This window comes from Cydia pomonella, chromosome 10 (assembly GCF_033807575.1).
Source record: "Cydia pomonella isolate Wapato2018A chromosome 10, ilCydPomo1, whole genome shotgun sequence".
NCBI lineage: Eukaryota > Metazoa > Arthropoda > Insecta > Lepidoptera > Tortricidae > Cydia > Cydia pomonella.
Window position 1 is genome coordinate 7,071,292 of NC_084712.1, and position 16,702 is coordinate 7,087,993.

The window sequence follows — 16,702 nt, forward strand, 5'->3', positions numbered from 1 at the left end:
TCGGTTTCGGAGTAATTCCACATCAAATGTAGTTCAGTAGCCGTACATGTTAACATCGCACTTCTTTCGGTTTCGGAGTTATTCCACATCAAATGTTGTTCAGTAGCCGTACATGTTAACACCGCACGGTAAAGCTGAACGTTAAAACGGCACGTTATTAAAAGCAAGGCAAAATTTCTAACCACAAGCTCATTGTCATCAAATTGCCCTCGTAAAATGCGTAGTATCTTAAAACGAACATAATATAGCAGAACATGAGCATGTTGAATAATTTCACCTTTTATGAGCAAGCTTTTAGTATCAGAAACCTGAAGCCGATTTTGACTTGAAAATTGGATATGGTTTTCATCTCGTTTTGATACGTCCACCAATAAGCGGTAGCAGCTCATGCTCATTGGTGCTGATGAAATGTATCAGGGACCTATTTCACTACGGTGACATTCATTTTCGTTTTTATCCATTTCTGGGTCGATAAGTAACACCGGTACTTACCGTCAATATTTACTTGTTGTTCCAGCAATGTACGGCGAATTGTCACTGTTAGGTGACTATTGTCACCGTGGTGAAACAGGCTGGGCCAGGAGTAGTCTCATATAAATGAATGAAAGTTTATTCCCAGTACAGTATATATATCATTAAGCTGGTAAAAGTCTAAATGAACTAACGAAGGAGCGGGATATAGACGTTTTTAATAGCAACATCACAACTATAAGACGGATTCTAACAGACAAATTACTTGAGTGAGCGAGTCGTATGTGTTGGCATATTATTGTATCGATTAACGTATTAAGATTACTAATAAGTTTTGGTTTCTTTGTTCAGTATATAATATAATAAGTATTAATATTTAAAAATATTAGTGGTAACACGTTGTAAAAAAAAAAAAAAAAAAAATTTAGTGCTAACCACCAATTATCTGTTAACCTGTTGCTACCGGTGGGAACCTATAATTGGCTCTTTGTTATCTATATATATAACTATTGTACAATCTATAGCTGTTGGTTCTCCGAACAATAAATAATAAATAATAAATAAAGTGTACATTATTGACCCTTGATATGTTCGGTCTTAGGGCATGTGAAAATTATTTGTATTGACACAGTTCATGCATGTGAAAGGAAAATGCGTTACGTGTGTCGTGCTTAGTAAAGTATTATTAAATTTTAAATTATCAAATATAAACGTTAAGTTTTAAGTCTCAATCTAAAGTCAGTTGGTCATTCGAATTCAACATGTAAGTTTCCTCATTTATGTCAAAAGTTTACATGTCAAAATGAAGTAATATTTTTTTTAAATAATGTTTTAATATATTTATATTAAAACTTTTATTTACAATAATATATACATAATGGATGGATATATTAAAACTTTTATTTACAATAATATATACATAATGGATGCTGGCGGCATATCCTCGTTGTATGGCAATACTGATACGTTGTGTGAGGAATTTTATAATGTCAAAAGTTTATATGTCAAACTGTCATAAGGCGATTCGCACGCTGTTATTGGTGCGTTTGAGATGCTTGACGATACGACTCACGGTCATATCAAAATGAGATGAAAACTATGTCAAATTTATAAAAATGAATCGGCCGCAACTGTCTTGTCCAATTTGTCTGAATTTTATTAGGACTCTAAAAACTAGTTGTAGACTAGCTATTTGTCTTGATTTAAATTACGCTTTATAGAATGTTCAATGAAGGGCTACGAGCAGCGTGCAACTCTTTATTACGAGTGAGAACTGATTTTATTATTCTATCTAATAATACTTATTTGCGTTTGAGAGGAAAGGAACTTGTTTATTTTTAAAGGTTTGATGATAGCTGCTATGTGATGGGATTTAGCGTCTAAGGCTTTAAATCCCACTAGTGTAACGCGAACTGAATGCATTCATAACGCCCTGTTTATAATATCGAAACCCAGCCTCATTTAAGTACTGACTTTTTAAGTGACTTGATTTAATGGCTTTAATTATTTTATTAACTTTCTTAAAAATGAGTAAGTGGGAGAGAAGTGGCAGGAAGGAGCAAGTACCCGTACCACGAGTCACTGACATACACGCTATCGTCTTCGTAACTTACTTTCTATACATTTCACTCGCACTAATATGTCAGTACAAGTGAGGTATTGGTTTTGGAAGCAACTTGCATTATTCTTTTATTATGGAAGTTTGAGAACGAATTATGTACGAACTTATAGTTTTTTTAAGTGAAAATATTTATTTCTCGGCACCTCATAACATTCGACTAATACAAAATCATTCCTTTTTCTCCCCTACATTCATTTGTATATTTGTTACTGTTACGGGTAATGTTATAAGATTAATTAAAGTCAAGTGTACCCGGGTATAACTAGTAGTACCCAAGCCCTTGGGTAAAGCCCGAAAATTAAATCAACTTTCATTTGTATTCGGCGTTTACCCGTATACATCTAGATCTACTCAATACTTTCACCTTCCCTAATGTCAGAAATAATGATGCTATACCTAACATTACCCAGCCAGTGTTGGGTAGACCTAGGTGTGTACGGGATAGATTAATGTTTTTTTTCGGACTTTATCTAAAAGGCTTGGATAATAATAGTTATACTAAGGTAAGCTTGAATTTAATTAACCTTCTAACATTACCCGCAACACAGTAAAGACTCTTGGCCGAGCCCATTAGTGGACAACCTAACCCTTTCGATTTTCTCGTTATCAATTAAAACACTGATTCGTAACATTGAGCTGCTGTCAAAACAGCATTAGAAAGTGACGTGAAGGAAAGTGACGTACAGGAACGTGATGTCATGCTGTATAACTCTAACCATTAATCGATTGTAATAAAACGTTTTATTATCGATTATTGGTCGGTCCATATTTGCATCTTATCCGGTTTTATGATTGTAATTAAGAAATTACTTATGTCTGTACGTGGAGGCAAAGCTATTTTTAAATATCCGGTGCTAACGTTTTAATACTTTTAATACTTATTCCAAGATTCCTTAAGAATGACATACCTACATACTTAATGCGATTTCAATCTAATATGGTCATTTATATTATAAACTTTTACTATTTAATATTACTGGGTATTTATCATGTAAATTTGTACATTTATTGAAACAAATATACTCGTACATGGTTAATATCCTGCTATTAATTCAAACAGATAGGTAGTTATAATTAAATATGTATATCTCTTCTAAGCTTTAAAAGCCTACTGAAATAGCATTGCTTGTCTCTTCCATAGGGTCCATAGTGTGTGTGTCTGTCTCGCACAGCTAAACTGTGGAATGAACTGTCGCCTGCGGTGTTTCCGGACCGATACGACCTTCAAAGCAAATTCAACTTAAACATGAAGATGTCATGGTTGCTAAATAAACAGGTGCATACGAAAGGTTAAAAGTTTTTTGTTCTTCATATCTGCTACCCTCAGATTATCTGGAAGACATTACAGCGATAAGACCGTCTGTTGCTACCTTTATTAATATTGTAAATTTCGTTTAAATTTGTTTTTATGTGGTGCAAAAAAGAATATTTACGTACTTATATATTAGGTAGGTAAGTATGTATAACTACTAAGTACTTACACTATACGAGTACACTTGGGACGGCAGTTGACGCGGGCGACAAATTGCATTAATGTCGTCGCATTGCTATCGCTAGAACAATCATTCTGCTGCTGCATCGCTGTAGAATAGAGTAATGCCTGCAACTGCCGGCAACGTTGACTTACGGAAACCAAGCCCGCGAGCATTTATTTATTTATCTAAACTCGATTGCACAATAAAAATAAGTACAAACGGCGAACTTAATGCCTTAATGTTTTTAAAAAGTCAGAGTGAGGAATATATCGAATAGTCACGAATATAGATCTTAAATGCACTTTAAAAATTTGTAACAAATTATGCACAAAAGTTGAAAATATGAAAATTGCTTCTAAAAATCGGAACGTATCGATAATATTTTTTTAATTCAAACGTACAATAAAGTAGTAATTATAAACGCACGCACTTCTATCTCGCTCAGGCTTACGCTCAGCTTACTGGGCCGTAATTATTAGTCGGTAGGCAGACCATGATTTCCCTGATCTATGAACTTGACTAAATCTGTCTCTAGCTCGCGCGCGTTTCCATATGTCAAGCGCGACTCCAAGGGGTGGCTCAAAAATATAAAGAATTTTAATGTTTTTTTTTTCTTTTTCTTACACATCTTTTACATAATGTCATTAAAAATTAATACTATAATCATATAACTGAAACAGAAACGTATTACTTTTAAAATATATTTCTTTAGTTTTCGTAGACAACCACAGAAGTTTGTTAAAATTAACAACAATATATTTACTTAATCCTTACTCCTCTGGCACAGCGACCCAAAGTGTGTCTTGACCTGCAACACGACTGCTCGCCACCGATCCCGGTCCTGTGCAGTTTCTTGCCAGTCTTCAACCTGGAGCTCGCGCAGATCCTAGGCCAACCGGCCTAGCTATTTTCACCGCCCGATGGCCTTCCATTCGCTCTAGATGGCCGAGCCACTGAAGTTTTTGCGCCTCTGTCACACAAATGATATCTGGTTCAGCAACTAATTGTTCAACTTCGGCGTTTTTGCGGATTCTCCTGCTGCTATCGGGTTTCTGCGTTGGGCCGAGGATTTTGCGGAGAATTTTTCTCTCAGCCACCAAAATCTATTTTCGTCCTTCAAAGTTAGTGTCAAGACTTCACATCAAATTAATATGCTGCAGTATTTTTGTTTTTCAACGTATTTTGGAGTCGCGCGACAGCACAAGTCATGCTCAGCATCTGGATGACTCTCGTGTAGTAGCAGGCAGAGTGGCGTGAGAATGACGCTGCCTTTACTGAGACATTGTCAAGAGTAGAAAAGTGCTAATGTTTATATATTTTTCTCTTTTGACGTGAATGCGTATGAAAGTAATTGAAACCTCTTATTTTCTCACGTTACCGCAAAGCCCCGGCTCCTCGCCGAATCGGGTCGCAGCTAATAGGCCATTGTTGATGCTAATCTGTTTGTTGCAGATCGAAGCAGCCGATTGAGAAGGTGAGAAGCGTGTGCAGACCCATTTGCCTAATTACAGAATTAAAATCGGTAACTACCCACGATTATTTTAACTAAACGGAAGATAATCACGGACTTGAAATACATTTCACCAGTTTTCTTGTCACCAAGAACGTAGGAGTTAGGTCGGACATTCAATATAACGAAATATAAATGAATATAAGTAAAGTGTTTAGTTAAAATAATGAAATTGAAATTATTTATTTTGTAGAGACATTAACCATTAGATGTTAAAAAGTTTTAAGCAAGTCGAAAATGTACGCATATCTCGCCAACAATATCGGGATGCAAAGATCTTTAACCTAATTGTCTGCATTTCAATTAAAAAATATATTATCTACAATACAGAAACATATTATATATTCAGAATATTATATTATATTTTATTATTATATTTTTTAGTATATATCAGAATATTTTCTAAAAGTTAAGTACTTACACGGACATTTGTGTGCGGAAATCACGAAAATTTAAATCAATCGTTGGCTATGGACGCTTCCCGTCCCCTATGCCCTATCTTTCTATAACCTTCTATATTTTATATTCATTACTTCAAAACCAGTATTTAACTTAAAGATGATAACTTTAACTGAAAGAGAAAGGTGACACAATAGATAGATATAGTCGTTAAATTTGTAGCTAGCCCCTAGTGGCTAATCCTTTGTTAACTAAAACCGCGCGTGCCGCTCAGATTAGTCAAGATGCCACATAAATGTGACACAATAGACAAATACAGAGCACGCGATAAGGCTGCAGCAGTAATGTCACAACAAGAATGCAGCTGCAGTCGCTATCCGAATGTCCCTTTAGGGTGACTGCGGTTGTAATTAGCCGGCCGCTCAGATTTGTCAAGATGTCACATAAAGGTGACACAATAGACAGATACAGTGCACGCGTTAAGGTCGCAACAGTAAAGCAGCGGCAGTTGCCATCCGAATGTCACCTTTAGGGTGACTCTGGTTGTAATTAGCCGGCCGCTCAGATTAGTCAAAGTCAGAGTAATCGGCGTTGATCGTCTAGCCCAGTTGCTCACTGACGCCGGGCGCCGGTGCTTCCACAATTTGCTTATCTCGACCAGATACCATCTAGAAACGTATAAAACAATGTAATTAAGAAATTCTACGGATGCTTTAAATTACTTTTACGGTGTTTGAGAAAACAAAGTATTTGTTAAAAGAAGAAAATACACTGGAGATTTGATTTATAGTATTTACGTTGCTAATTGAGTCCGAAGTGTATAACTTATGCACAAGTTGGCCGAGTAAAATTAATTATTAGGTTTTAGATTTTTATTTATCTAATTGTTATATGTATTATAAAATATGATGCCTTTGCTTGCTCTGAATACAATCACAGCGTCTAGTGAATTCAAATAGTTTTATTTGTATGTATTCATTCATTCTTAACACATCCATACAATTTTGCAGCTCGCTGTACATGCACAACATTGCAAAATCCGTTATCCGTCCTTATTATTAACATATCTTGGGTAGAAGTAAGGTTGCGAGTCACTGGTGCAACTCAGGCGCATTTCAAATCAGAGGGATTAACGCTTCCGCTGTGGATTATATTTATTTTATTACATTTTATACTCAGGGCTGGCACTGTCTGGAACTAATAAATAGTGTAATTTCCAGAAATTTGAGATTCTTTGATTTATGATTAAAAGCAACTGTTGTTTACTGAAAACACTTTTAATATCCAAAAACAAAGAAATAAACATACATAATAAAACTTATTAACAACTTAAACTAAAGATAAAAAATTTGGCCCAAATCGCCGTCAATGGGCAAGGTGCCTAGAAGGCTGGCCGTATTTCCCCGCTGTATGGCGATACTTATACGCTGTGCGAAATAGTGGCCAGCCCTCTGGTCGCCCGAGGCCTCTATTAGGCGCGCCGACAAATCTTTAAAAAGCCGACGCGCACTTGGCCCCCATGGCCCCAAGGTTTCAACGCCAAAAGCTGTATTTTTTAAATATTAGGAAACCAACATACACCCCACGTGATTGTAAGCGGTCACCGTAGCCCATAGCAACATTAGCAGAGTATTATGTGTCTCACTGCAAATGCCTCTCCCCAAGTCTTTCACGAGTTCCTATCGGATGCTTTCTCTAGTCAGTTGCAGAGCTATGCATCGATGGCATTTGCGATTAACATATATTAGATTGTATATTAAGAGTAAGTGGGTGGTCATTTAGAAAAACTGCCTATGGCCTGCTTTCTAAACTGTACAACAAGGCCTATATTTAGGGTTTGCGATCCGGATTCGAAATGTATAAAATTATCTGGATCTGGACCCAGATCCTCGGATCTTCCCATACATTTCAGATCTGTCGTGCATATCCTACCTATATTATAAGTAACTTATAAACTAACCTAAATAAAACTAAACAATGCTTAGGGGATGGAACGACACGGCTCCGTTAAATTATCTGCTCTTGTGCGGATTCAGCAGTTTGCCGCGGAACATCCGAAACACAATGCCCTTTGGCCAGGAACTTTGTATACTTAGAAATAATCACTTTATTGTACAAAATACAGGGCTTTTTAGTTTGTTCCCTCATTTTTACGGTTTAGAAGATTTTTAAGTGACACTGAAAAGTATAACTAAACTGAAAATAAATATTGGTAACTAATTTGTAAGCACCTTATAATATGTAGATACATGATATTGGATACAAACTTTGGACTGGAGGGCTTGATCACTTTTAGTAAGCATATGACATCTATTTCAGTTTATAATAAAAATGTTGGACTACTTGCAAAAATACAATCCACGTATTTAATAAAATAATTTTGTATGTTCGAAAGTTGAAACTAAAAAGATTACATTTAAGTAGCGTCCTTAACCCTATCTAAGGTCCCGAGTGAACGATTCATCTCCAGACGAATGATGCTAATTGCAGGCATTAGGATACATGGTCATGACGCATGACGCAAGATATTACACTGACTGCTTGCCATCACTCAGCATTAGAGGTATTTCAGACTTACTGGTTTTTTGCTGTATCTTCCACTTTTTTATCCCCCTAAGTCCCGGTGTACTTGTATGAGTACAAATTACATTCGTATCTTAAGTCCCGGGGCGTACGTACACAATTACAAATTACATTCGAGTTTTGATCTCTTAATAAAAGAAAGTTCCAAATTCAAAAGCACAAAAACCGACCTGGGACTTACGAGCTAGGACTCAAGATCATTAGATATTCGACATTTTTACATGTCTAGTTTCAGTCGAGTTGAGAAAATAAAAATATGTAAAACTCTATAGTGACTTTAGGCTTCTAAAGGCTTCGGGTACCTAACAAAAGGTGTGTTTTTATTTATTTATTCTTAAATTATCAAATACAAAACTAACTGTAATTGATTATAAAATCGAGATTTACAAATCATCATCAGCTATTTATTACTCCCTATACGCCAGTATGGAATAGAACTTTTTTCAAGCAAGAGTTACAAGATTGATGAAAAAGTTTTTTCCACATATCTGATATTGATCCAAAATTAAACAGTAGCTATTTTGTATTATTCTACCATTAGCCGGTATTCTATTTGAATAAAAGTAATTTAACCTACTCGTATAGTCGGTAGTGACCTATGAAGCAGGAGGTTTGTGAATCCATAACAAATATTTGTTCCTGAGTTATGAATCATCTAGTACCCAAAACAAGCCAAATTGTGTAAGATTGTCCTATAATATGTATATATTTTATAATATATATATTTATAATATTATATAATATATATTTGCAGTTCAATTGCATTATCAATGCATACATTTGGTTACACCTTAGCGCCAACATAGCGTGCGTACGGAACTGCGATTTCAATCGAATATTAACACATCCCGTTTTCTTTACAACATTGCCTTGTTTCATGTAAAAGATAATAAAAGGCCCTATTATAGTGGTGGTTTTATAGTTTATCGCACTAAATAAGACATTCATTATTCTTGCACTTTCATACTTGTGAGTCAGAACGTGACTAATGTTTCATCCTCAGCGTAAAACTATAAAAACATGGCCGTGCCCTAGTAGGTCATCATCACCTTCCTCGCGTTGTCCCGACATTTTGCCAGTGGTCCATATGGCAACTAGAATTGGCGTAGTTTAAGAAAGCGATAGCCAGTGGGCAATTGGGCATTCCGACCCAGATGGAAACTAGGTCTTATTGGGATTAGTCTGTTTGGTACAAACCGGGGTTTGAACTCGCGACGTCCGGATTGATATTTGTACGCTTACTGCTACCAACGCCAATGCCATACTTGGTATTGAAAGAAAATTATAATTCCTAACACAACTACTGGTCTACATACAAATCGCTCAGACATATCTTGTAGTTGTTGCGTAGGCATTCGCCTCCTCACTCGCGTAATGAGTCAAATTCTTACACGCACCTGACTGACAACCGAGGGCTGAGTCATTGACAAACGGAACATATGGACTCGCTTGTTCATACGAGTATACGATGTAAACTCTCATTGATGTACAGATATTTCAATTCAACTCAAAACATTATTTTGAAATGGTATTCCCGATATAGTTAATTAAGGTTTTTCATTGCTTATTTTTACCGGACTGGGTAAGAAGAAAACGGGTCAAGAAGGTTTTAACATCCGTGATGAACATGAATTGAGTAAAGCAATACAGGGAGATTATGCGGATGAAATAATTTGGATTTTAATATTCCATGAAACCCAACTAACTTAGCAATGATATTATTCAGATAATATAAACACATATTTAGTGTTTACAACGGGTCTAACGAGATATAAATAATGTCATTTTTGCTAAAGTTAAATCCAGCTGAAATGTCAGATAAGGATAACAATGAATACCGCGTTTTAGTTTAGACCCGTTATAACCACTAAAGATATGTAAAGAACGCGAGAGTTTAAAGAGTCATATAAATAAACCATGAAATTAAACGGAGCAGTATCAACTATTGCCCCTAGCTATTAACATAAAATTTTTAAGAACCTTTGTATTCTTGCTATTTCGATTTTAGTTTCATGACAAAACATGGCAATGTCCGTCTATCACAACAGAAGTCTTAGTATATTTTGCTGTAGTTATTCAGTTTTAATATACATTCAAATTGACTTTCCACTTCAATAAAAATGGATCACCAAACTTGAACATTTACATAAATTGTCCATAGGTTTGCTGTCGTTGTTCGTAAGTTAACTAACTGATATGTTACGGTCATTTATCAAAATAAAGAGAGCTTTACGCCTGTTTGCGTGGAGAGGCTCAAATGATCACTGTTAACGGGAATTAATAGTTAATAGAATTAGATAATAATTGCTCAAGGGAAAAGTTTTTTGGTGATTTTGAAACAACGAGTTTTGTTTTGAAACAAATACTTAGTAGTTGTTGTGGATGATTTCGGATGAATTTTTGACATTGTATCGTTTCAATACATTTCTGCCAACGTATCGTAGCGCTACGCTCGTAGCCGATCCCACTTTTTTCCGCTTTGTAGAGGAAAGTGACTAACGGCCCGATAACGATAAGTTCTGGTTTGGGTAAGTTCTCATTTAGATATCGTTTGTATGTCGTATAATTGACAGAAGCAGCTTGATTCGGGCAACCAATGTCACTTTGACGTTAGAAATATCGTAGAGAGATCTTACTGGGATCACAGCGGAATCAAAATAAACGCCAATTTGATCCAATGCCAATTTATAGGTATTATTTTAGACGCCGGACTATCATTTCAAGTTTCCTATTTTTTTGTTGGCTTGAATTTTCTGCCGGTTTTTTAGTAATATGATGCTTATTTGGGGCTAATATTTTTTTTTAGGCGCCGAAATATTGATACACAGCCAAATTATATTATAATATGGCCAATGAAAGTTCCCGTTTAATATTTTAGCTGCCCGGTTAATGATATGCCATTTGTAATACTGGGTTTCAACTGATTTTGATACTTGAATCTCAAGTACGATTTTTACTTAATTTCACATCAGTGTGAGTAATCTACAAGGTCGTATCATAATTAGATCAAAACCGTAACAAGTTTAAATCTGAATCGGGTTCTGGTCATTGCTGAGAAAATCAATTGGAATTTCATTTTAATTTTTCGTTCGTCTGTTTTATCATGAGAAACCAATCCGAATGCCTTTAGCTCTAGTTCTGCCTTTATAAGTCAAGGTTATATTATAATCAATTACACTAAAGATCAATAAAAACAGGTAATTTTATATGAAAGTTTTTATTGCTCTTGAATATGTATATAACGACAACTTTTCCCCCCAAAGGCTCACGCTTGCAGTAAATTTCCATACAAATAGCAACTATGGATTACATGTAATAGGAAGCTTAAAATCATAACGGTGCAGACCTGTATAATTAGTATAATTAATATTACCTCCATCAAGAGTTAACCCTTTAGACGCTATCAGCGATCTATAGCCCATCAAATACTCTCCCTATAGTCAGGGATGGCAAACCTTGAAGGGTTGACACTATTATGTTTAGACCTATAGTTCTCTGGTAGAAAAGGCATTAAATTCGCCTATTGTACTATCTAAGTTTGCTATAAGGTTTGAAATAAATAAATAAAAAGATGAAAGCTCAATTATAATAAACATGTACCTATAGCCATGACCCATCAATATCCAAGCGAATTATTTAATAGTAAAACGAACGTCCTTAAATTATTTTTCCACGAGCGCGTGCCAATGGTTGGCTATCCCCGCTATAAGATATACTAGTTAGATAGATTCACTTTATATTGATGACTTCCTCCGCTAAACCGTCTGAGGCGCCTTTGGACCTGATGTGGTATTACAATTTACCATAGATAGGAGATCATCAAATTGATCGCATTTTGTCTTAACTCTCAGCTACAATTGTTCTAGTTGCACAAAGTTTCCAAAAAATTCAGGAATATTTTACTGGAAACAAATGAAATTTTGATTCCCATAAAAAATACGTGAAATTTCAGAAATTTTTTAAAGTGGAAATTTTGCAATTTTTGAAACTTTTCGATGACACATCAGTCACCCAACTCTCGCAGCGTATGTTACTCGCACGAAATATATATAAATTGTGTTCGGATTACTCCGAATTACCCTCGAATGTTGAGTTCGAATATCACTCATAGTTCCATCATATCAGAGTCTATTTTCGGAAATGTCGCGGAACTGACGCGGAATACTTACCTACTATAAAGTTGTTCAACATTGTCTATTACCAAACATTGCCTCGCTTGAAAAACAGTAAAACTCAACGAAATGAGAAAAAGGCAACCATTTATTAAGAATTATCAAGGTTGACGTCTTAGTGCTCGTCATTGCAGTCATTTATATTAGCAGACCAGAATTTAAGAAATCTTTCTTAATTTCTGGGAAATACTGAATAGAATCTGGCGTTACTTTTAATAGTGTATTATTGCAGAGGCTGGGAAGGGGCAATTCGTGGATGAGTTTTGATTTTGTCGGACGACGCAAAGCGGAATCCGACAAAGCAGACGAATCCACGAATTGCTGTTCCTGCCGAGGCATATATAGTGCTTTTCTCCAAACATGCGAGGAAATCAGGTAAAATAATCATAATTTAAGCACCAACCAGCACTCAAATCGAACCTTCACATCGAAAACGTCAAAAACAGTTTCCCTCTTTAATTATTTTTTAAAAGTTAAAGGCACAACTATTCTGCCATTAATACCATTTAATATACGCTCATTCAATATATTTGTACAATATAAGCTGTATTTTATTTTTTTGTGTTGTATTTATTTGCACGCATGAGATCCTTAAAAAATATTATTATAAAAGTTATATAGTCTGATTTTATTAAGCATTTTATCAAGCACATACACGACGATCTTACAAGACTCTATCCTATAGCTTGAAATGATGCTGACCGCGTCGTATAGACGCAGCCCGCGGCTATATTCTTTGGTTGTTTGTGTTTTTCTTAGTGGATACATGTTTTTAAAAAGTAAGAAACAATACAGTTACCTATAATTTCCCGTTCGCTAAAACACGACAATAATGGTTTGAATTTTTTAAATTTGAGTTTGACCATAACGAAGAACTTCCCGTACTATTTTTGCTACAATAAGGTGAACATTTCCGAGCATATTCGAGAAAAAAAAAATTACTTTGCTAATCCGCGAAAAGATAACGTGTTAGTCAATCAGTGCTAACCCGTTATACTTACTTGCGTATTTTTACATGCAATTAATGTTCCCACCCTCCCACCGCAAAAATAAATACGTAAATAAATATAACAACCCACCACCGAAAGTACAAAACTCGACACTGACGATTCTGTCGATTCGAGAATGGACGGAGATTATGTATACTCACAATGGTTTTTATGCTAACTAACTATGAGTTCTAAATAATTAACTGCTATTTAATGACAATGCAATTGATCTTGCACCTATCGGCCCTATCACAAGCTAACGATCCCACCATTAAAAATGATCGAGGGTACACATTACACCTCACTAGAGTACCCAGTCCAAAGCTTATAGTTTTCGCAACCTCCTTTGACGCTCCAGAATTTGTTCTGAATTTGAACTTTATCTTAATTCAATTAAGCTGTGTTTTCCTTATCATTATGTAGTATAGTTGATATATTCAGTATGTTACGTAACTTTATTGAGATGTGTATTTAGCAGTGCATACCGATAGTGAACACAGAAAAAATAATAGCGCTTAATTTTTGCGCGCAGTCTATTTTTAACCGCTGCTTTGTTTGTTCCTTTAATCAAGTTTTTAGGGTTAAAACATAAACTTAACTGTGTATCAATAATAAAATTTATGTTTATAAGAGGATTTAAGTAGACTGGTTCGTTAGCAGATAATTTACTATCCTTATATTCAATAATAAAGGCTTTGCTACACCACACTACACGATTGGGAACCAAGTTTCCGACAGCCCAAGATCACCCTGAATTTTGTCGGGGCGCAATACAATTTGGTTGAAAACCACGATCAACTAAAACTACCAAGCTAGCAGTGGTCGGAAGCCTCGTTGCCGACCGTGTAGTAGGGGAATAATTTTATTTAAGCTGATTTGATCACCTCAAAGATCATGAATATAAAGTTTATTTATTTTAAGGCGAAAGGGGACGGCCGCTTCTCCATACAAACGTAGTCCTCATTTTCCTCCCTTGGTATTGACGAGTGAAGAATTAGAAAGAAGAGCATTTAAAAATCTGTATGAAATTTGTTTTATTGCTCCTAATTTTTACAATAATCAGAATATCGAAAAAAGTCTAACGTAGGGGCATAGCTATGGTAAATATACATCAAATTATGTAAAAGTACTTTCAATAATATGAATCCAGACAGGAAAATGAGGACAACGTTTGTATGAAAAGGCGATTTCGCATGGGTTCCACTTTCGCCGTAACGAACAGTATGGAATTAAGTTTAGAACATTTTTTCGAGCGACATCACTTGTGACAGCTGCACGATTTTGAAATAAAAAAGTAGTGATACATTACGTTTTATTCAGTTTTTATAATGAAAAATAAAAGGCCCAATTGTTTTAGTAAGGATGTGAAAGTTAATAAATTAGGGCCTGTACTAACTACCCTTACAATAGATAGATAGATAGATAGATAGATAAATCATTTATTTGGCAGCTGCAAAAACGTATAAAACATACTCGCTGAAATACGTGAACGTATAAAACATACTCGCTGTACCTCTACTGTCTACAACTTTCAGTTAATAAAAACTTTGTAGTGTTATTTAGTAAATTTAAAAAAAAAACTTTGACCTTCATTTCAATAAGATAATAGTTATGACGACTAATGTCTCAAAATAATTATCAACCCACGGAACCCTTATAAAAACAATATCTGTGACTTCTATAATATTCTCGGTATCGCTCGGAGGTACGGAGCAGATAATTTGGCATCGTTTAGTCCTGAGTGTGATATGCATGTTAACTAACCGAGTTTATTGAATACCGGTACGCATCGCATATAGCACGGATCACTCACTTATAGATAGAACATACGGGGTGACATTGTTTAGTTGATACAAGATATACGCGACTGTACTGTGTACTCATTACTGTGAGCAACTTCTATTATGAGAGCAACCTAGAGCTTGCAAATAAAAGATAAGGTTTTCAATACTAAAGTTAATTGTAAGTAGACCAGGTTTTATTTTTTGGGATTTTAGAGTTACCGCTATACGCTCTATGAATGAATTTAAGGCGACGTCTTTACCTAGGTCTAGATACGATATGGATCGGATATGTCAGGGTCAAAAGTGACGTCTGTTTATAATATAGACCTAATATTTGATGTATCTTAAAGTTCGAACCGGCCCATAAAACTATAAATCGCTAATATTTTACCTCGTAAATTACTGAATTTACTGGGTAAAATATCAGCGAATATTTTTGAGGGCCTAAGGGCTGATTTAGGCCCTCTTCTCCCTTAATTGACAAAATTCAATTAACATTCAATTTTCCAGGCCTGATATTTGTGATCAATATACAATGTAAACCAGCATCAGTCATTCTTTATTGGATATCTGGCGCAACAAAGTATTCGATTCCCTTCATAAATGCTTTCATCAAACGAAAGCCATGAAAATGTATGTATTCTAGTTTCAAATAGAAACTTTCACAAGGTCGTATCTGGTGCTTTATTTTACCACGGAATGATGTCTTGCCAAGTTGCCATAAAGCTCAAAATCATCTGCGTCGTATGTTAACATGAGGCTTTGGAAAGAGTTATTCCTTCATAAGTCTTGACACTAGCAGCGGCTACATGACTTTAGCTAAAGTTATAATTGGGACCTGGATGGAATGAATATTCAATATGTATATATCCATTTTCATTAACATGGTAGTGATTGAAATGTATACCTACTATTTATTAAAGTGCTACCTATTAACTGTAACAAGTTCTGAGTTAAAGTTTTTTAACTCAGAACCGCCTTCAATATTACCTTGCTGATATATATTTGAAAATGTTTAATCTATTATGTCTTTTAATTTAATTTAATTTCTCCTTGTCTTCCTTACAAATCGAATCTAATTGAACGCTACTGAATATGTATCATTTAAAATCACCACTTAAAAATCCATCCTATTAGCCAACGTCGTTACACACCTTTACTGAAACTTTTTCTTTTTACCAAAAATATTTTTTGCCAAGCATCCAAAATTGGAGTAAACTATTATTTACTATAAATATGGGCTTGTTTTTTTCATGCGCACAGTACTACTACTGTCTTCTTAGCAGTATAATAAACCGAATCAAAACTAAAATTAAAAAGTAATTTTCCTGCGATGATAAATGAAAGAGATAAATAAAGTTCTATAGTGAATGACAGGGACAGGTATTTACACAACATTACAAGAGAATAAAAGAACTACTGACGTCGACTACTGATCAGATGCTTGTATAAAAGGTTTTGTTTGACAAATTTATATGCTACTGCTACTACACATATAAAATAACCATTTTGCCACCCTCTCATTATTTGTTCACAAGTTATAATCATACGATTATAATTTTGATACGAGAAAATGCCACCTTGATACTTTGGTTTATAATTATTTTCTTACTAGCTTCTGTACGCGACTTCTTCTGTCAATCATCATTGATAAAAAACTATATTATATGTCCTTTCCCGGGTCTCGAACTATATCCA

At 35.1% G+C, this 16,702-nt stretch overlaps 1 protein-coding gene across 23 annotated transcripts in view; it reads left to right on the forward strand.

The window, feature by feature from the left end:
• LOC133521961 (uncharacterized) overlaps positions 1-16,702 on the forward strand; it is a 208,730-nt gene that overhangs the window by 86,113 nt on the left and 105,915 nt on the right. For 10 of the 23 annotated variants that reach the window (XR_009799970.1, XM_061857095.1, XM_061857111.1 and 7 more), the window contains one exon: positions 5,020-5,041. The exons of 6 other annotated variants lie outside the window; for them this stretch is intronic. Coding sequence is in view for 2 of the 17 variants with exons in the window: in XM_061857119.1 (XP_061713103.1) it covers positions 5,020-5,041 (22 nt within the window). In the remaining 15 variants the exon portion in view is untranslated. Of the gene's footprint in view, positions 1-5,019; positions 5,090-16,702 lie in introns of all 23 variants that reach the window. 7 more of the 23 variants (XM_061857098.1, XM_061857097.1, XM_061857108.1 and 4 more) reach the window with 1 other exon arrangement.